Source organism: Malus domestica, chromosome 09, assembly GCF_042453785.1.
Source record: "Malus domestica chromosome 09, GDT2T_hap1".
NCBI lineage: Eukaryota > Viridiplantae > Streptophyta > Magnoliopsida > Rosales > Rosaceae > Malus > Malus domestica.
In genome coordinates, this window is record NC_091669.1 from 1,664,047 (window position 1) to 1,685,577 (window position 21,531).

The 21,531-nt window shown below is 39.9% G+C and overlaps 3 protein-coding genes and 2 long non-coding RNA genes across 7 annotated transcripts; 2 read left to right on the plus strand and 3 right to left on the minus strand.

Moving 5' to 3' along the window:
* The first annotated feature begins 610 nt into the window (after window positions 1–610).
* On the plus strand, window positions 611–3,032 carry LOC103429017 (pentatricopeptide repeat-containing protein At5g40400). The gene is made up of 2 exons (XM_008367159.4): window positions 611–2,598; window positions 2,714–3,032. The coding sequence occupies exon 1, from the start codon at window positions 676–678 to the stop codon at window positions 2,593–2,595; it is 1,920 nt and encodes a 639-aa protein (XP_008365381.2). The 5' UTR covers window positions 611–675; the 3' UTR covers window positions 2,596–2,598; window positions 2,714–3,032.
* Window position 3,033: 1 nt separating this feature from the next.
* Window positions 3,034–8,844, minus strand: LOC103429016 (zinc finger CCCH domain-containing protein 41). Of its 3 annotated transcripts, none has more exons than XM_029107721.2 (5): window positions 8,495–8,844; window positions 7,019–7,872; window positions 5,213–6,421; window positions 4,573–4,920; window positions 3,034–3,835 (listed from the first exon to the last, which is right to left on the minus strand). In XM_029107721.2, exons 2-5 carry the CDS (start codon window positions 7,820–7,822, stop codon window positions 3,368–3,370), a joined length of 2,829 nt encoding a protein of 942 aa, XP_028963554.1. In that variant the 5' UTR covers window positions 7,823–7,872; window positions 8,495–8,844; the 3' UTR covers window positions 3,034–3,367. The 3 variants fall into 3 exon arrangements, with proteins under 3 accessions (XP_028963554.1, XP_028963555.1, XP_017186058.2); XM_029107722.2 differs by having other exon boundaries at window positions 7,019–7,896; window positions 8,495–8,792; XM_017330569.3 differs by having other exon boundaries at window positions 7,019–7,905; window positions 8,495–8,789.
* A 484-nt stretch (window positions 8,845–9,328) lies between these two features.
* LOC103429015 (uncharacterized) lies at window positions 9,329–12,637 on the minus strand. Its single transcript, XM_008367157.4, has 3 exons — window positions 12,141–12,637; window positions 11,229–11,498; window positions 9,329–10,748 (listed from the first exon to the last, which is right to left on the minus strand). Exons 1-3 carry the CDS (start codon window positions 12,504–12,506, stop codon window positions 9,633–9,635), a joined length of 1,752 nt encoding a protein of 583 aa, XP_008365379.2. The 5' UTR covers window positions 12,507–12,637; the 3' UTR covers window positions 9,329–9,632.
* Window positions 12,638–14,615: 1,978 nt separating this feature from the next.
* On the plus strand, window positions 14,616–15,286 carry LOC139188154 (uncharacterized). Its single transcript, XR_011571370.1, has 2 exons — window positions 14,616–14,821; window positions 14,940–15,286. It is a non-coding gene; the product is annotated as an uncharacterized lncRNA (long non-coding RNA).
* A 317-nt stretch (window positions 15,287–15,603) lies between these two features.
* Window positions 15,604–16,603, minus strand: LOC108172691 (uncharacterized). Its single transcript, XR_001789249.3, has 3 exons — window positions 16,444–16,603; window positions 15,916–16,044; window positions 15,604–15,830 (listed from the first exon to the last, which is right to left on the minus strand). It is a non-coding gene; the product is annotated as an uncharacterized lncRNA (long non-coding RNA).
* Window positions 16,604–21,531: the final 4,928 nt, after the last annotated feature.

Sequence of the window (21,531 nt, forward strand, 5' to 3'; positions counted from 1 at the left end):
AAATACGATGTCTTGCTTAAAAAATAGCAGCTGCAAGCTAACAAGGTAGGATCGAGAGGATGTTTATCGTACAGTCTTTCACGACTAAAATTCGTGACCATTTAGTCACGAATAAGTAAATTTTTTGTTACAACAAAGCTCGTCCTAAAAAAAGGACAAGAATTGTCTGCCCTCCTTATTTCCGTGCCCTTCCATACCCTCCTGTTTGTGTGGTCATGGTTAAGCCACGTTAACATTTTATATTACTATTTATTTTTATCTTATTATTTCTATAAAAAAAACAATATAAAATATTGACGTGGCTTAACCGTGATCACACAAAACAGGAGGGCACGGAAATAAGAAGGGCAGACAATCCTTGTTCCTAAAAAAAGCTCGTTCTAAAAAAACAGTATCGCTCAATTTTATAATAATCACACGTGGAAAGTCAGTCAAATGATTTTGAAAAGTCATAAATATCCTTACTTATTCCAGTCTATAGCAGGGTAGGAACGACTTTATCTATTTTACCTTTTTGTCGAATTGACCCCAAGATCATTTATCTTTATTCGAAAATATTTTCCGAATGGTCCCAATATTTTGTTTATTTACACTTCCAGATGTCCAATTACAGAGTCACAGTCACAGATTCCCTTCTCTCTCGCGCGCTCCTGTCCATCTCTCTCGAGCTAGCAAATGAGTCGCGCTTCAACTCGTTCCGTGACTCGGAGCTGGGTTTTACCGACGAACTCCCGCCGTCACAGAAAACCATTTTCCCCCATTAATTTCTCACCAAAAATCTCAGCTTTCTCTTCTTCTTCTTCTTCGTCAGCACTGCAGACAATCCCAGACTCTCCCTCCAAATCAATCTCCAACCCACTTTACCATTTTCTCCCCCAAACCCAAAACCCCAACAACACAGTCAATCTCATCTGCTCCTCCTTCAAGCAAGGAAAGCCCCATCTTGCCCTCCTCCAAAACGACATCAAAGGGCTTCTTCCCCACCTGGGTGCGCGGGAAATTTCGAGGGTTTTACTCAGGTTTCAATCCGATCACTCCTCGGCTACTGCTTTTTTCAAGTGGGTCAAAAATGATTTGGGTCTCAGACCCACCACCCAGAATTACTGCATTGTTGTTCATATTCTTGCGTGCTGTAAAAAGTTCCCGAAAGCCATGAATTTGTTGAGGGAGTTGATAGTGTTGTTGGGCAGAGATGTTTCACCAAAAGATGACATTTTTCGGAGTTTGGTTTCGTGCACCGAAGATTGCAACTGGGATCCGGTTGTTTTCGATATGCTCATCAAGGCTTATGTGAAAGCAGGTATGATCAGAGATGGTTTAAGCACTTTTAGAAAGATTGTAGAGGTTGGTTTTGTTCCGAGTGTGGTTTCTTGTAATTGTCTTTTGAATGGGCTGGTGAAGTTGAATCGAATTGATCAGTGTTGGGATGTGTATGAGGAGATGGGAAGGATTGGGATACACCCAAATGTGTATACTTTTAATATTTTGATCAATGTTTTGTGTAAAGATGGAGATGTCGAGAAAGTGAATGCGTTTATGGAGAAGATGGAAGAAGAAGGATTTGATCCGGATATCGTGACGTATAACACGCTGATTAGTAGCTATTGTCGAAAAGGAAGGATGGAAGATGCATTTTATTTGTATAAGATCATGTATAGGAGAGGGGTGGTGCCGGATATGGTTTCGTACACTGCCTTGATGAATGGTCTTTGTAAGCAAGGGAAGGTAAGGGAGGCTCATCAGATTTTTCATCGGATGGTCGATAGAGGGTTGGATCAAGACGCAGTGACGTATAACACTCTTATTAGTGGTTATTGCCGCGAGGGGAAGATGCAAGAGTGCAGATTACTGTTGCACGAGATGATCAGAAAGGGAATTTGTCCAGATGATTTCACTTGTCGGGTAGTCGTAGAAGGATATGGCAAAGAAGGTAAACTGCTCTCTGCTCTGAATTTGGTCGTGGAGCTTCACAAATTTCAGATATCGATTTCTCGTGGTATTTACGATTATCTAATGGTTGCATTGTGTCGAGAAAATCATCCATTTGCAGCTAAAAGTCTACTAGAAAGAAGTTCCCAGGATGGTTATCTTCCTGGTTTGGATATCTATAACAAACTAATCGAGTCTCTCTGCGAAAGCCACTACGTGAAAGAGGCATTGCTTTTGAAAGCCGAGATGGTATGTAAGAACATTAAACCCGATCTTACAACATACAGAACTCTAATTTGCTCTCTCTGCCAAACAAACAGAACAGCAGAAGGTGAATCGCTAATGAAGGAGATGGCTGAATCCGGTTTGGCTCCTGATCTCGAAATATGCCGGGCGTTGATAAAGGGGTACTGCAACGAAAGAGATGTCGATAAAGCGGAAGCTTTGTTAGGGTTCTTTGCCAAAGGATTCCAAGTTTTTGACAGTGAAAGTTACAATGCACTTGTCCAAGTTTTGTGTGAGGACGGTGATATGGCTAAGTTGTTGGAGTTGCAGGAGAGGATGATGAAACTAGGGTTTGCGCCGAACAGCCTTACGTTTAAGCATGTGATCCATGGATTGTGGAAAACTGCAACGCCGGATAAAAAAAAACTTCGTGTGTTGTAACTTGTAAGTCACGATTTTTATCGGTTTCTGGCAATTTCTTAAGAAACCATTTAAAATCCTGTTTTATGTTATTTTTGGTGCACCCTCAGCTTCTTAAAGTTTATGTTCGCCATTTCAGAGGTTTTCCGAACAGTCGGATATGCTCATACCATGCCAGGCCTTGCAAAATGTTCGTCAGAATGCGTGTCATGGCATGCCAAGCCTCGCTCGATGACATGTCGGCTACCTAAAAGTTCAGAAGGATAATTGGCTAAAATTAAAGTCGAGAGGAGAAATTGACAACTCCTTACAAGTTCCAGGGAAAATCGGCGAATATCTCTATACATGTATAGACTTTTCACAGGACAGATATATACAGAAACAGAAACGCAATGGCATCGGAATCCAGTGAGAATTTAGTAAAAGAAGTGGAGCTATCAACTTACATAAAACAGAAAGGGAAAAGAAACCCGAAGTAATTTTTCTATGTAACAATTTAAATGTTTCAACAGAAACTTTCAACTTTAATGCTTCTTCTTGTTCCTACACTTATCTTAAGAAGGAAGACGACCGACGCCGACGGACATGATACACCACTCAACTATCCTCAGGTGGATGTCAAAAATTAAGGCAGTTCCCTTTTTTACAGATCCCATGCGTACAATAATAAACACTGGAAAAATAAAAATTTAAACAATTGCTAATTTAAACAAGGTTTTCCTGGAAGAATTAGAATTTCTCCGATTTAACGTTTACCTGACTGTACAAATCCGAAAATTAGCCCGCGTTTAGATTACAATGCATCGCCCTGGGATGACTCTTTGTCGCCTGATGTTGACATTGGACTAGGTTCGGCATGTTCATCCGATTCCATGTCCTCAACGCCACTTATTCGTTCAGAATGTTCCGGTTCTCCATTTCCTGATGCAGCAGCTTCCTGGGAATCAATGCATGCTTCTTTATCTGCAGGCTGAGTATCAACCGGTAATGGCCCCTTAGGGGTGGTAGATGGAGAGTTTTCTCTACCACTGCGGTCATTGCCGGTGCTAGATGTCAGCCATATAAATTTCAGATCGTGCCCTTCCCAGCATTTACCATTGAGAAATGCCCTCTCTGCTGAGCGGCGTGTTGTGAAAGTTATACGAGCTGAGCAATCTTTTGATTTCTCCAACTCACTATCACCTTCACGGGATTCCAGATCTTCTAATTCCGCATTAGAAAGATCACCGTAGGGTGAGAAGTGTTCCTTCATAATAGCAACCTACAATGAACAAAACATCAGTTTACCTTTCGTTGGTAAATACATAAAATATCTCAAGACAGACTGATTCCAGACCAATTCATTATGATAAAACTGAAAATACGAAGGATATATGGAAAGAAAAAACTTAAAGGAGAAACAATAAGAAGCCTATTTGCATGGCGTCGGCTACTTGAATGAAAGCAAAGAGTGAAAGGCATTTAAATTCCTAATTGTAAGAAAAACTGCAGGCTCTCACTGTTACATGTTCCCATTTAGTTGATGAGGGTCTTTTTCACCTTTTGCTTACAAAAATCTTTACTACGATAATCTGTTTTCATGAAAATACTCTTTCTTCTTTTAATAGACAAGTTAAACTAAACAATGACCAAAACCAAATGCGTAAGGTAAGGTCTTTCATGAATCATGACTAGAATTTATGTAGTAGACTAGCATGTTTGCATTCGATAGAAATGACTTTGTGCATCTGCTAGAACTTTAACCTGATTTATTTAGTAATGGGATCTAAAGTATTGCATGAATTCCTAATCAATGGTCCTAATGCCTCCTCATGTCACTATCTTTCAATCTTACCATACTAACTAGAAAACAGACGCATTGCTTTATTGCTCATGATTATAATCTACACAATCTCGGACATAAGAGCAGAGTGTTTTCCTATTAGAAAAGTGCAACCATAAAATACAATTTCCGAGAGAGAGAGGGAAAGAGAGAGAGAGAGAGAGAGAGAGACTTACATTTGCAAATCCAGCTGGTAAAGGAGGAAGAATTTTAAATCCAGTAGGACGGTTGTCTAATTTATATCTATTCAAAGGAGAAGGTGAACCCAGTGGTCCCAATGGACGGATAGTCTGCAGCTTCAAGCTAGGAGATTGCTGCAGCACCACAGGTGTACTGGGTTTTGGACTACAGGACACAATGCTCTCCCCTGATTTGTTCTTATCAGTCATTTCAGCATGCATTGCATCCGCAGGAGAAGGATTTGAGGAGTTTGGAGTCACAGCTTTACCAGCTTCGGTTGTTGTTCCCACTTTGGGTCTCTTAGCAGCTTGCTCTGTGTCTGTCTCACCCTTGGGTCCAGTAGCCTGCAAAAGGTCAAACCTTGAGAATCACTGGTAATGAAAGAACATAGTTCTATAACTACCTCACTAATAAATTTGCCTCAACAACTTTATACACATCAATTTCAAACCCTTTTCAGGGTCCTCTTTGAAACCATTACAACAGATTGTCTTGGCAAAGAAGAATAGTAATGCACATTAAAATAGCACTATAAGTTATAACATAAGAAAATTAGCAACCCAAGATGTTATATGCCTCATACTAAACAACATTAGCAAGAAAATGAAACATTCAAGGCAAGGGCACTTGGTTTACTTGTTTCTCAAGCTTGTCCAACTGGCGACGAAAGTCATTCCTTTTCTGGGCCAGCATTTCCTGCTTCTTGCGAAGTTCCTCCTTCAACTGCTCTAAACTATCTAGCTTTTTCTGCAGAGGTGGGGCCTTCGGATCATTTGAGGTGATAGGCTTGGAGTTATCAATGGCAGGTAGAGAAGCATCAGATGCATGGACAATACTACCCTTTGGAGCAGCAGATTGAAGATTATCCTTGCTAATACTAGCACCAGATGAATGGGGTGGCAGTGGCACTGAACCAGTTGTTACACCATGGGGAGTTCCAGAAAAATTACTGGGAGTGCCTGTCCCCTCATCAGGAATTCTATCACGATTAGCCCACCACAACCTGATAAATCGGTTACCCATTACAGCATCAGGTGCTGTTAAAGCAGCTTCAGCCTCTTCCCTCCTTGAAAACTGGATAAAAGCTCGTTCACTATTTGATGGAATATAGATGTCAATAACCTCTCCAAATTTTTGAAAATGAGAAAGAAGAGCCTCCCTTTTGTTGTTTTTCTGAGGGATGCCATTGACAAATAGAGTACGCAGTGCTTTTTGAGATGGTCTCCGGATGTTACGAGTGGAATCAAAAGGCGTCTTGGGTAATGAATCCATGGTGTTTGGGCCATCCTCTGCAATTATACGCTTTCCTTGACGTGGTGGAGTTTGAATGTTGACTAATGCCTCCTTACCTTCCTTCGTATCACTCTCAATATAATCTGAAGAATTTATTACAGGTTCAATTTTCTCCTTCACATCTAATCTACTTTTTGAACTACCAATTCTACCCCACACGGACATGCTTGTACTCTGTGAACTGGAAGCTGTCCCAACACTTCTAATTGGGAATTCATTATCAGCATCGTTCAACAAGGTTTCAGTTTCATCATTCCTGGGTGATTGCAGGCCTAGTAGGGCATTTGAGGTTTCGGGACAGTTATTATTCCACAGGGGTTGATCAGGGTCATACAAATCAGCACCATCTGCATAACCAGGACCAGAATACGAACCATTCACGCCCAAGCCATCATCAGTGACACCAGTCTTGCTCGTTTTTCCATGTAAGCTTTTGCTATTCAGCAATGCAGTTGAGGATGCACTCACTGATGGTAGAGATCCAGGGCCTGTGGGTTTTCCCAGTAAGTGTGCATTCGGAATCGACACAGGGAGGTTGAACTGAGAAAGACTCTGTAATTGAAAGAAAATAGGACATAAATAAAAAACAGGCCAACAAAGAAATAAAGTTTAAAAATTATGAAACTCACATCCAAATAAATCCCAGCATAACTAAATGCATGAATGAGTTCAAGTCAAGCGATTCATTTGTGTTGTGAAAATAATACGACACCAAAAAAACAAAAGTTCATCTAGTCACAACCTATAGATTTAAGGCCAAAATATGGCATGCACATGCGAATGCTTCTTCACTATATAATTAAACAGTCAGGCATAATGACTGGAAAGACGGTTGACGGTGCATACTGAAATATAATGCAGAACTGCATCATCTCTCCCTCTAAGTACTGGCATGAAACATTCAAGTTGCCGCCAAGTTGTTAAATAAAACATTATAATTTGCCAAGAAAAAAGTGCTACATTAACGTGAATTTTCACATAAAACACCTGAACCCAGGGAATGTGAAGTGATCCTCAGTCAAGAGGCTTTGCCACAAATAACAAAAAACAAAAAAACAAAAAAACAAAAAATCCCTACATTTTAAGACATTGTGCAGTGTCAAATATGCTACTGATGTTCAACAGGAAAGATGTACCGGATAAATGTACCTGGACATCTTCAATAACGATCCGATTCACACCATGCTCCATTGGGCACATATCTCCTCTAAGACAAAATCCACGCTCCTCAAAGTCTCTACATCTTGGGAGAGGAATCCCCATGTTTAATGAAGAATGGATTGGTGGTCGGAGTGTTCCTTGCAAGCCAATGGAATGTAGTGTATCCATGGAACCATTTGGTATTCCTGGAATCAATCCAAATGCATTCCAGGATCCACTTTGTGCACTGGAAACATTTGGCAATCCACGCCCAGGAAAAAGACTCGGACGAATGGAGCCCTGCTGAACCATTTGAGAAGCAAAATCTGAGTTGAACCTAGGGCCGCGTTGGCTCCATGATCCATAGTCCCTTCCTCTTCCCCTACCAGGACCAAGGTCTCCAGGAAATGCTTGGTTTGCCCGGATTCTATGATTCAAATCAAAAGGTGCTCGAGGCAGTGATGTTGACCCTGGGCGTCTTTTATCAAACTTTACAGAAAAGTCAGTAGAATTTTGATTTCTCCATGGTGTACTCGCTTGAGAGTCATTATCCCTAAAAGAGTTCCCATTTACAAAAGGTTTGTTTCTGTTTCTGAATGGCCTTGTTATAACTTGATCAAGAGTATCTGTCTCCAAAGACTGAGAACGAGTGTCTCGTCTACGATGCTTGTGGTTTCGATCGTCATCATCATCATCACTTAATTCCTTCTCCTCAGGATCACTAATGCAATCAGAAGGAGAAAGGCCCCCTGGTTTTGGAGATGAAACTTTTAACTCCATTGATCCCTCAAAATCAATAGAAAGTTGGCTCATGCCACCAATAGTTCCAGTTTCCAAGTGCAGAAACCAAATCACTCGTTTGCCTACAAATATTCCAGTGAAAGAACCTATAATTCCTTTCCAAGAACGACAAAAAGAAAAATGAAAACAATCAGAACGGACAATCATCTCCATTTAAGAGAAAATACGATTGAGACACCAAAAAAACATTTGAGGTGCCCACACACCGAAATCCTTTCACCATAACCATATCAACTTAATACACATTGTGCAATCAACATACGCATGCCAACGCAAATTTATAAGCTACTTAACCACCACCCTGAAATAATTGAACTTTTCTATACGAGAATTGCATTCAATTTCAGTTCTTCATCTTCACTAATTATCTAAAAAAGAACGATGATCGTCGAACCACTTAAATCAACATTCTAATGAAATGCTTGATGCCCAAAGCAATGATTAATATACCGAAAACCCAAATAACAATCACCAACCAATACCTAAATACAATTTTATAGATATTGGTAGGTGCTACCAAATTAAACTTCCTAAAACCCATAGGCTTTCACAATTACATAAAAAACGATAAGTAATCCAATACAATCAACAGAATTAAACCTTACGAATTTGATTAGGCGATCATAATTTTAGGTTTAGAACGAACAGCAAAATAAAATCAAAAAATTAAGCATAAAATCTTACAGATTGTTCCACAAGAATCGACCAACAAATGCCTCCTGAAGCTTCACGCATAGGGATTGATTCAGCTACGATACGCAGCGCGGAGCAATCCGCCGAGGGCATGGATGCAAATTTACGGAATATACATAGCTGCAGAGGGCAGAGGGAAGAGGGTGAGGGGCAAGGATCGTAAAAAAGTGGTAATCGAGGGGGGTTTATCCAAGTGGGAGAGAGAGAGAGAGGTTTTGCGACTGTGACTTGTTTGGGGGTTTGGAGAGCTTGTGCGGAGCAAAACAGGACTTCTGAGAGAGACGACGCTGTACCAAAATTTGGAATACAAGAAATAATGTGGGGACGAAAAATAGAGTAGCAAAATTGCAATTTTCTACTATAGCTTTATAAAATTATGAAAGTGTCCTACATGTTTTATTTTTTTACAAACAAGCCAGAATGTGCCACACCTAAGTATCAAAGTATCAAACTTGCTAACTACCGGTATCTCAGTGCGTTAAGAGCATTCACTTTGCATCCAATATCTCGAATTCAAATCCACACCCCAAAGAAGTAGTATCAAACTTACTACAAATGTACTTTGTTATTGCATCCCTAAAGATGAACATAATACCTTCGTCAACTAGGTCAATACCAGATAGTGCTAAACCAACTGTTGATGCAAAAGACTCTTGTTTTCATTTTTCATTTTTTTTATACAAGTTCGGAAGGGATTCTTTCTTTATTAATGGCACCTTAATACATCCATTTCCACATCGAAGTTAGGTCAATTGACTAGAACACTACGCTTGCTTCCTTCCACCTTCCAATCAGGATTAGACCAGTTGACCAGGACATTGAGCCTTCGTTCCAATCGAGTTCGACCCCTTCTAATATATTAGAATAGTTACGCATACCCATTGTCAAGTAAGATAAAAAATACAAAAATGAAATTGTACAATGAGTAAAGAAGTGGTATAACACAACATACCACTTCCACTTATTACGAGTAAATACACAAATGATAGGTAGAGAGATTGAGCAAGAGAAATGAAATACAAGAGAAAAAGCAAAGCACATAAAGGGGTGTAATCTCCTAAGTTCCAAGCGATAGATGATCTAGAAACAAGTGATACGTCATGTACATCAGTCCGAAACCCACACCATACTATCGCCCATACCAACCTCGGGGCTGCTGAACATCCCCGTCATTCATCAACTTATCTAGCACCACATTGAGGTCAACTGCCTGGCCGCTGTCTGTCAGCTTCTGAACTGCGGCCCTGACTTGGTCTCTGGAGAACCCCATAGTTGCCACTTGGTCAATCACATCATCAATGGGTACTCTGCTTCCACTACCGGATGAAGGTGAACTGCCACCCGGCCCAGATGGAGTAGGATTGGCATGTGGTAGCACCCGAGCAGTTGGGAGCTGTGGGTAACCACTGCCTCCACTTTGAGCTGTAGCAGAAGAAGAGTGATGTTGTGGTTTCATTGAGGAGCTACCGCCATATTGAGAAGGTGGTCCACCGTATTGGTACGATTCACCAAGCCCAGATGGAGGGTTATACCCGGAAGGATACCCTGAACTGGGTCTGCTAGGTGGTGGCTCATATGCATTTGCAGCTGGACTGTAATACTGTTGGGATGGGGGAAGACTGCCGGGCGTATGAGAAGGTGGCTGCCGAAGAGTAGGTGGGTAGTTCTGGGAAGGAATATAGGGCGACTCTTCAGCATGGTGGCCTAGTGTAGGCTGGATCTGAGAGGGATTAACAGGGGCAAGCGAAGGGTGCTGTTGAGGCAGCTGAGGCGGTGGCTGGGAATACCGTGGTTGAGTGGCTGGTTGAAATTGTTGATGTGGTGGCACTGGAGGAGGGGGAACTGGCTGCTGGCCTGGAGGTAATTGGTATTGCTGATTTGGAGCTTCTTGAGTTTGACCAGGCGCTGGGAAATAAGGGTCTCGCTGAGGAACGGTAGGGATCTGGTTCTGAGAGAACTGATTTGGATGCTGAACTGTATGTGGTACACTTTGGGGCATAGGTTGGGAAGGAGCATTTGGATGAGAGACAGCAGGAATTGAGGGAGGAAGGTTCACGGGGGGATGAATTTGTTGGTGAGAATGTTGAGGAGCAGAAGCAGGTGTCTGCCCAGAATCCACATGTCCAGCATTCTGAGGTTCTGGTTGAGGGTCTATCTTGGGATTGGACATTTGTATCCTTGCAAGATTCAGTTGAGCCTCTACTATTTCTTGCTTATCCTTCATATCCTTAACACCTGTTTGCACCTGTGTGTGATGTTGACAAAAACCAAAGAGAGAAGAATGTTCAATGAACGCATTGGCCAACAAAAAGAAACAGATAAACACATAGGGATGGTAAATAAAAATACTTCCGTCCGGTTTTCATGCTAAATCAACCAAAAGCAGTAAACCTTACTAACAAGACCTTTCTGTAATCATACTTGGAGTAGTCTTGCTGGGGTAAACATGTTTCCCAAAACTACCAATTTAAATGCCTAGAAGATAGATTTAAACGAATTTCAGATTTGGTTAAAGCATGGGGGATCGGAAACTTTGCTTCCACTCTCTGTTTAGTTCTGACATCATTAGTAGACATGAATTGGCTGTATAGCACACAGACAAAAACTTAAGCAGGAATGCTGGTCCTGCAGATGAATAGATGAAATACTCCAAGATGAACAGAAGAACAAATGCAACCAAGATGTTAAGTTCACACCAAAAAAGAACGGTAAAGAGGCAACATACATCTCTAAGAATACCCTCCAACTGTCGCATCGTTCCATCAGTATTCCCATGATTGTTTCCAACAGATATCTTCAAATCATCCACAGAATTCTCAAGATTGCGGGTTCTGCTCTCTAGTTGTGTTAGTCGTGCACTAACGCCTTCCAACATATGTAGCAAATTATCGGCATGCTTCTTCATGGTCTGGTCAATCTCTGACACAATTGCAGCATTGCGGTCCTTCTCTAAAATAAGTTTTCCAGGTTCAAGGGAATCCATTGAACCATAATTCTGTAGAAAACAAGGAAAGAGTAGCACCGTGTAAATGTAAATAAACCACGATAAAACCCACATACAGTTATCGCTCACATATCCCTTTCCAATTGTATACAACTAGGATAAAAGCCCATCATGGTAGACAACACATTAATGCTTCTAATAACATCATCTACAACCGATCTACTCCTAAATAACACATAACATAAATCGAAACAAGATCAATCAAAAAGACGCCATGCTAGGACAGGCTCCGCCCACGGGAAAATTCGGTATAATCCTCCCTTAACAACAAACCCCAAAATTTCAATATGCTAACAACAAACAAAACTATACAAAATCTCACTACAGAAAGAATCAAACATATATATTGATGCATGTATTGAATGCCTACTTGTTCTTATCAACTGACTGATCACTCAATCCCCCAAGCAAACTAATGTAGCTTTACAGAAACTTGAGATTCAATTAGATCAACAATTCTTGATATCATCATATAATCTATTGGACATCCAACTTTAAAAGATAAATTCAATTCCAAGTGAAAATCGAAGAAGCAGAAAAGGCTCCGCGATTCCGATTCACTTCCGATCACTATGACGAGTTTACACGCAAATGCAAACATGAAATCAAGTAGTTAATGGAAGAAATTATTACTCGGATTGGAGATGCAGTGTTCGACTTGGACTCGCCAGAGTTCCAAGCCCTAGTCGCTCCTCCTCCTCCGAGATTGGGCGCAGCATCGAAACTCCGCGACGGGGAAGAAGCACCGACGACGGGGCGAATCGGCTGGAAATCGTAGCTGGGAAGCATCTCTTGAAACTCCTTCTTGGAAATCCCATTTCCATTGCCGGTACCGCCGACCTGATGCTCTTCTTCTCCTCCGCCGTCTTTGCGGCGGCTGTTGTTGGTGTTGGTGTTCATCTTCATCAGGTCGATGAAGTCGTCGTTCTGGTGCTGCTGCTGCTTCGATCCCTGCGACAGATCCATTATCTGCTTGTCCAGAAACGACGTCGTGTTCATCGAGGAAATCCAACCGCGGACCGAGATTTTGGATGCTCCTTTTCGGGTTTTGGGAAATTGATATTATATTGAAGTTCGACGAAGTTAATGATTTAAACTTGCTGCGTTGCGACGTAAAAGCCGAATTAGATAGGACTTTGGATTTCTTTATTGTATTTATTTATTATTTTTCTTTTAATTTATTTATTATTCTGTTTCTTGGACTATCTTGATGGAAGGCCTTTGGGTTTCATATTGGGCCAGAAAATCCTTTTGGTGTTCGGACCAAATTAGCGTGCATTTTTTGGGCCAAGAACTAAGGTATCTAAAACTGATCTAACCAAAGGGCTATAAGGCCAAAAATAGCTCAGAATGACACGAAAATCGTTTCCGACCGAAGGCTAGGCGAAAGGGTTTGTGGGCCCCACCGAGCCAAAACCCCCCAAATCAGGCTAGCAAGTTGGCCATTTCCAGCCAACCCTCGAGCGCCAGAATGTCAAGCTTGACATTTTGCCAGCCCTCCAGTTCAACCCATTTGAATGCCAACAGCTACCTGGCGTCAGCATGACGTCATGTTGCCGTTGGAATTTGATTTTTTTTGTTTGGACGAATTAACAAAAAAAAAATTCTAATTTTTTTTCCTATAAATATCTAAGTTATTCCTACACCATTTCTCACATACTTTTCACTTTAGCGCTACTCACTTTAGCAACACGTGTTACTCAAAATCCTATCCGAAAAATTATTGAAATTACATAAAGATAAGAAATCTTGAGATACTCACATTAGCGACACGTGTCACTCGAAATCCTATACAAAAAATTATTGAGATTATACAAAGATAAGAAATCTAGATGCTTATTCATTTAGCGAAAAGTGGCACTCAAAATATGTCCGAAAACCTTATTTTAATATGGTAGTTTAATTTAATTAACCATATTAATTCAATTAAAATAATAAATTATGTTTGGCATATGGCCCTCTCGGTTGGAGATGATTTTTTGTCAAAGGGCTATGTTTGGCCTATAACTCTTTGGCCCCCTTGGTTGGAGATGGTATAAAATATAGCATGACATTGTTCATTAAAATATAATTTCTTGGAGGGCTATAGGAATAAAGGGAGCACTCTAGCCCTCCTTCGGTTGAAGATAGCCTAAAAGAAAGACAATCTTATTATTCCGTAAGATGGTTGGGACTGAACTGAACTATTTCAATCAATACGAGAGTCATGGTGGTCGGGACTTTCAGCTGTCACCTTCTTAACTTATCCATCCCAAGCAACCTTATAATTAAAAAAAGGGAATCATCTATTTTTTGAGTGGGTGTCAATCATTAATAGTAAAAAATGGGGAAGCAATGCCCAGCTTATCTTTTGCGATGTCTCAAATCTAGCACGAGTGGTCGTCTATTTTAATTATTTCACATCACACCATTTGAATTATTAATTCAAGACATCGCCACTTTGATGTCCTTGTCTCATGCACAACAGTACAAATCATTCTCGATATACAGGCTCTTAGGAAGAAAAACTAGTGAGGTATATCAAACAATTTGCCCTTTGAAAAAAAATACAAGTTATTCGAGTTAATTGACTACAATGACCCCATTGTGTCTCCGCAACTGCCAGGCTGCAGAGGCAGAACCTCGTGGTGGGGTTGTATTGGAGTAGATCCAAGAAAATTGAAGCAAAGACCAAAACCCTAAATATAACCATTACATCCGAAATATTGGAGACTTGAAAGCTCCTACTTAACAAAAGAATGCAATGGTTTCTTTTTATTTTTTGATATGGGCGCAATATGCCACCCTAACCCGAGAGCGCTCGAGGCGTGCATGATATGACCTAAGCATAGGGGTGGGCAAACGGGCCCTGGGCCCGCGGGTAGGGGCGGGTATTAGCGGTTCGGGGCGGGTACGGATTTTAAAAAAGAGAAACGGGGCGGGGCGGGGCGGGCCTTTGAAATTTTAGGTTCGGGCCGGTTCCAAAAGTGTAGAAAAATGGGTACCCGGACCGGCCCGTTTGCAAAAAAACCCCTTTGTTGGGTACTGTTATTGTCTCCCAGCCTCCCAAGCCCACTTCTTTTGTTCCTCCCCATGGGCCGTGACATTTCTCAATCTCCAACACACACACACACACACCCCATTTCTCAGTCTTCGTAACAAAATCGCTCGAACCTTCCTCATTCTTCTGCTTTGTTTTTTCTCCCCCCATCTCTGCAACTCTTCTTCCCGGAGCACAAACACACCACCCCCACACCCCACCGAGAAATGATATGCTGTCGCCACCCTCCTCCCCCACCAACTCCTCTGTCTCCTCCTCCGATCTCAACACCGAGGTAACGCATTTCCCTAATTTCTTCCAATTTCGTCAATTTCTTAATTTTGATTTACAAAATTTGTGAAAAGTTGTGAAATTTTCAATCGCATGTCTGGCTTTTGGCACTCCTTGTCCAGGATGAAGATGGTCTTGGTTTGTGGGTACGAGTGCTCGAAGGATAGCTTGGGGTTCGACCGGATCTCCACGTTTGAGTCGTCCAGCTGCAGTGGGGAGTGGTGGAGAGAACTGAGAAGGCGCACAACGTGATCAACTCAAGCTTTCTCTCTCTGGCGAGGAAGTTGGATCTGTGCAGCCTATGCTCCGGCGGCGCTTTCTCCGTTTTTCTTTTGTTGCCAGATGCTCAAATGGGAGAGAACTGAGAACACCTCGTTTCTGTAGTGGATTACAATATGACCCATGCTTTGATTTTGTCTGTTTCTTTATCATATTTGCAATGTTATTCTGAATGATACATCTTCTCAGATGTTATTGTTTGTTTGTTATTTTTTGATGTAAGAGGAGCAAGAGAAGCTGGAGAAGAAACTGAAAATTAGAAGGAAAAAAAAAAAACAGGGTACCCGTTGGACCCGTAGGAACCGGCCCGTTTTATACGGGCCGGGTTAGGTCCGGTTCTCAGTTTGAAAATAGTAGAATCCGTCCCGACCCGGCCCGTTGTATTTTCAAGCGGGTCCGGTCCGGTCCCTTCAATTTTGGGCCCGGCCCGGCCCGTGCCCACCCCTACCTAAGCATGAGGTGATAATGAATTTTTTACCCTCTCGACTTAAATCCCCATACAACCAATCACTTCAATACCGATTCTTATTTTTCTTTTGCTCTAAAATGAATACATACCACAGTAAACACCTTTACCCCCATAAAATATACACAACCTCCTCTTTTGTTTATTCCTCTCATTGCAAATCTAATTACTATTTCCTAATATGGATCAAACACTAGCTGGTTTACCGGAAAATAAACTTCACCGCGGTAAGACTTTAATCGTTGCTCCGGTTGAGTTCCAGTACAGTCTGCCAAATAGAGAACACAATCATGTTGATGAGTAAAAGTCGAGGAAAACGAACATGAGCACTATGACTTGATTCTGAAATGTACCGTGTTAAGAAGCCTGAGAGCAGCAGGCCGGGTAAATTTTCGAGCAAAAAGAAAGCACCGAGATGGTTTTCCCTTGCTGCTACACCATTCTCTCCGGTATTCAGTCTCGTAGTAGACATTATCTATCTCCTGAACATAAATTCATCAAATTACATTAGGATTCTGATAGTCTCTGTAAGTTAACATTCCAAATCAGCTGCAAATTTACGATTAAATTCAGACATTCCAGAAAAATCTCTACGGATATCAAAGATGTGCATACAGTTAGACCATGGCTGCATGGCATCAGGTTGAAAACTTAGTGAATGCACAGGTTGAAAACTTTGTTGGACAACCATGTCGTTTCCGTCAACTTGACTGTAATATTTTCCTGCCATTAAGCCAGTAGTAGAATATGGTTTAACCTAATAGTTAGGAACGAGATCCGTTATCGTGTCATTTATCCAACCTTTACTGATTGCGAATGGACGTTGCTGCCACATCAAACATATACACACTTGTGGCCGGACAAGAAAAATATATATGTACCTTTATAGATTCAATAAGCATGGGAGTAGCATCTGAATATTTGTAAGTCAAAGGGTGCCATCCACGGCGTTCACGGTCTCTAGAGGATGATAAATCCCATGACGTGCGTGTCAGTGATCTACGTGTGAGTTCTCCTTCAGGCCTTCTTGCTGAAAATTGAAATATAGCTAAACTATTATGGCGATGAAAGAGATACCATCACCGCTGTTTTAGCTTTCCAAAAGAAAGAAAATTTATCTTACAGCCAGTATGTCTGTTTTAGGAAAGATGAATAATATGGTAATTGTTATTATAAGATCTGATTTGAATAATATGGTAATTGTTATTATAAGATCTGATTAGGAGGTGAAGGTAAGATTGTGAGTCACCCTTAACTAACACTTTCCTGTGAAAGAAACGGTACATATCCGCCATATAAGTGTGTTGTAGCATATGGTCAAAGGTTAGAAGAGATTGGTTACACAAAAAAAAAACAATCTAGGAGTTCTTGTACAAAAAAAATGTGGATGTCCATTCTTGTTGAAAGCTGTGAATATTGCCGATGATGACGATTGGAAGGTGTGAACATTTTATCCACCTTTTGTATATTTATCACATGTTCATCTCTTGTTGTTATAATAATCCTAATGCCCTGACCAAACGGTTCATGTTCTATCGCCAATTCATCTAATTGGTCTGCATCATCTATGTTATCAACTAGGACAAGTACCTTCATGCTTCCAAGTCTTTTCTCTATCTCCTTGGTCCCTTCAACAACACTGCTTACCTTGATGTCAAGTTGTTTCAAAATATCTCGAAGAAGTTGTTCTTGCACAACATCCATATTTTTCTTTTTACTCCTCATATCTTCAAGGTAACATTGACCATTGAAACTATGCGGATATTTGTTACAAATGACTCTCGCAAACGTTGTTTTACCTATACCATCCATAACCGAAATTCCAATTATTTGAACATTAAGTGAACCTCCAACATCTAAGTCCAACATCTAAGTGTTGAGTATTGAAGTCTTGCACTTGAAAAGCTATTCCAATTGAGTGTTTGGCTTCTTTTAAGTTTGTCATCTTCAGTAGTCCCCTGATGTCTTCAATAATTTTCTCAATAAACAATCCTCCACGTCTGACAATTAAAATTTGAAATTATATAAAAGTAAGTTTCAACATGCAACTGCAAGATTTATATGAACTAAATGCCTCAGTCATCATGATTAGATATTTTGACATCGAAAATGTTTGGAATAAATTAGATTTGATCGAGGTGAATAGTTAAGCTCAATTCAACCATGCTTCTGAAATGCATTATAACCGTATAATTAGATTGCTCCTGGTGACAAAATGTAAAGGATTCGCCCTTCGTGCATTACCATCAAATCAAGCATGTGACATGTGTTTCCCATGCTTCATTTTGTTGAAAATTCTCATACAATTAGGCATAAATGATTCATATTTCACGTTTTGTTAAATTCAGATACCAATACTCAACCTTTTTTTTTCTTCCTAAAGACGTATAAAGTCAAAGTCTGATTATAATCTCCTTATTTTTGGTGGATTAGTGAGTCTTAGAAGCTAATACAAGATCTTGGGTATTAAATTGAGAGGAAGAATTAAAAAAAATAGAAAAAAAAAACAAATTTGTATAAATGTTACTATCATTGGTCAATGATGTCACTGATTACGCGTTATTGCTATTTCTCCCATAGTTTAATTTGTATAAATGTTACTATCAAATTTATAAAAAAAAAAACAAATTTGTATAAATGCTTTACGAATTATGATGCAATTTCCTTTTTTGTATTTTTTGAGAAAACTGTAGCCCAACTTTGATCAGTTTCACAACGTTATTGTATTTTAACGGTGGTTTATATGACAACTTGAAAAAAAAGTATGTAAGTTCATATGACATTTAAAAACAAATTCATATTCTCAATTGTAGAAAATATCTCTAACCACTTATTGCTAAAACACGTTAACCCTGATGATGATACGCTTGTTAGTTCTATCTCTGCTTGTGCTCAGTTTTTATTTTGGACTTGGAACTTGTGGGCACGGTGTTTCTGTTAGGAACGGGTTCAACTCTGACGTACTTTTAACTAATGCATTGGTGACGGGTTCTGTCAAAACCGATGCTAGCTTGTTCCGGTTGACACACTTACATGTAAATTTCTCTGATGTCACTGATCAAATTGGAAATCATTAATTTATATTTGATAAGATGATAAGTTACTTATGTTTAATTAAGGACCCGTGACATTGCTTCTCTAGAAAGTGCTTAAGCTAGAAGTGCTTCTATTATAACCACATTGAAATTTTTATTAGAAACTCAAGCACATTCTAAAAAACCACTCATGGATGCTTTTTGAAAAGAAAAAAAAAAGGCGTATGCTTCTGCATGAACCGCTTCTTTGAGCCATATGAACAATCTTAAAAAGACCCCTAACTAGCGAGCATGGCCCCAACCTCCAATATTACTCTTAGAAACAATGAAATTGCGACGTAAAAACATGTTTTCATGGTCTTTACAGAGCAAAAAGATAGAGAAAAATGACCTGATTGGGTGAGATTTATAAACAAGTTGCTTCGTGCTTCATAAGTGCATTGGCAGTTTGTAGTAAATGTCTATGTACCTTCCTTACAATTCTCTTTACTGCGCTTTCCTTCAATTCATTGTTGTTTCTTCATCGTCAAAGCTATTGAGATCAAACCTTAATATTTTGCAGACCTCATCAGATGAGTGATCGCTTAACTTTGTACCGTCGTCAGTGTCGCCATCAAACTTATATGGTATAGTCTAATAGTCCTCCTCATCAGTATCATCATCAGACTCACATGGTACACGCTCATATTCCACATTTTTTTTTAATTTCTGGAGGTCAACCCATCCTACAAAATTCACTCTTGTTTTCTTCACCTTAATTTGATGATCATCCTATGTTCCAAAAAATTCTGCATGCACACGAAACATATCACCACTTTTCAGATTGAGCTTCCTGTTTGAAAGACTTCCCAGCCAAAGATAATCTTCATGGGAATCAGTTATGGTGGCATCCGTTGGCCAGATGGAAAATTAAGTCAGCTGGGTATGATTAACCACATCAATGCATAGAGACGCACTACACTAGGATGGTTCGAAGAATAAACGATGCACACAGCCAACCTTCCTATATAATCAAAACTTGGCGGCACTTCAAATTTGACATTCTCTTCCTCTCTCACGACATAGGTTAACCATTAAGGAATAACATTTCAAGAGTGACAAATTCCACCAAAATCCATCCCCCACCTTCCATTTCTACAACACGGCATGCAAAGTTTGTATAAGCAACAATACGACAAGGGGAGGGAGGGAGAGAGAGAGAGAGAGAGTGAGAGAGAGTGAGAGAGATCAAGGCTATCATGCAACAAAATATAAAAACTCATGTAGGACAATTAGGACAATTATGACAATTATGACAATTATGACTCATTGTAATCCTAAATGGGTAAGGTTTTTGTCTATCCTATTAGTATAAATAAAAGTACAATGGGATGATACGAAACATACCTCATAATTAAATCACTCTCTCATCTCTCTAATTGCCGTCGGCACCCTCTCTCTTTTTAATCATTTAGATAGTTCAATCAAATAGGCCTACAACAATTTATTATTTTTCTTTTAATTTATTTATTATTATGTTTCTTGGACTATCTTGATGAAAGGCCTTTGGGTTTTATATTGGGCCAAAAAATCCTTTCGGTGTTCATACCAAATTTAGCGTGCATTTTCTGGGCCAAGAACTAAGGTCATCTCCAACCGACCTGGTGAAAGAGTCATAGGGTTAAAAATAATTTGAAATGATACGAAAATTGTCTCCAACTGAGGGCTAAGCAAAATGGCTTGTGGGTCCCACCGGGCCAAAACCCCCAAATCAGGCCAACAGGCTAGCCATTTCCAGCTAGCCTTCCAGCACCAGAATATCAAGCTTGACATTTTGCCAGCCCTCCAACTCAGCCTACTTGAATACCAACGGCTGCTGTCAGATTACCGTTGGAATTTGAATTTTTTTTGGACGAATTTAAAAAAAAAATTCTAATTTTTTTTCCTATAAATACCTAAGTCATTCCTACACAATTTCTCACATACTTTTAAGTTTTCACTTTATCGACACGTGTCACTCGAAATCTTATTTGAAAAATGATTAAGATTACATAAAGATAAGAAACCTGGAGAGTTAATCACGTTAGCGACACGTGTCACTCAAAATCTTATAAAAAAATTATTGAGATTATATAAAGATAAGAAATTCGAAGGCTTATTCATTTGGCGACAAGTGACACTCAAAATATATCCAAAAACCTTATTTTAATATAATAGTTTAATTTAATTAACCATGTTAATTTAATTAAAATAATAAATTATGTTTGGCCTATGACCCTTTGACCCTCTCGGTTGGAGATGATTTTTTGTCAAAGTGCTATATTTGGCCTATAGCCCTTTGGTCCTTCGGTTGGAAATGATATAAAATATGGCATAACACTGTTCATTAAAATATAATTTTTTAGAGGGCTATAGGAATAAAGGGAGCCCTCTGGCCCTCCTTCGATTGGAGATGACCTAAAAGAAAGACGGTCTTATTATTCCGTAATGTGTTCGGCCTGAATTGAACTATTTCAATCAATGCGAGAGTCATGGCGGTTGGGACTTTCAACTCACTGTCTTAACTTATCCATCCCAAGCAAGCTTATAATTAAAAAATTTCATCAATTTTTTGCGTGGGTGTCAGTCGTTACTAGTAAAAAATGGGGAAGCAATGCCCCAACTTATCTTTTGCGGTGTCTCAAATCTAGCAGGAGTGGTCATCTATTTTAATTTTGTCACATCACGCCTTTTGAATTATTAATTCGAGACACCGCCACTTTGATGTCCTTGTCTCATGCACAATAGTACAAGTCATTCTCGATAAATAGGCTCTTAGGATGAAAAAGTAGTGAGTCATTCTTGATAAACAGGCTCTTAGGAAGAAAAACTAGTGAGGTATATCAAACAATTTGCCCTTTGAAAAAAAATACAAGTTATTCGAGTTAACTGACTACAATGGCCCCACTGTGTCTC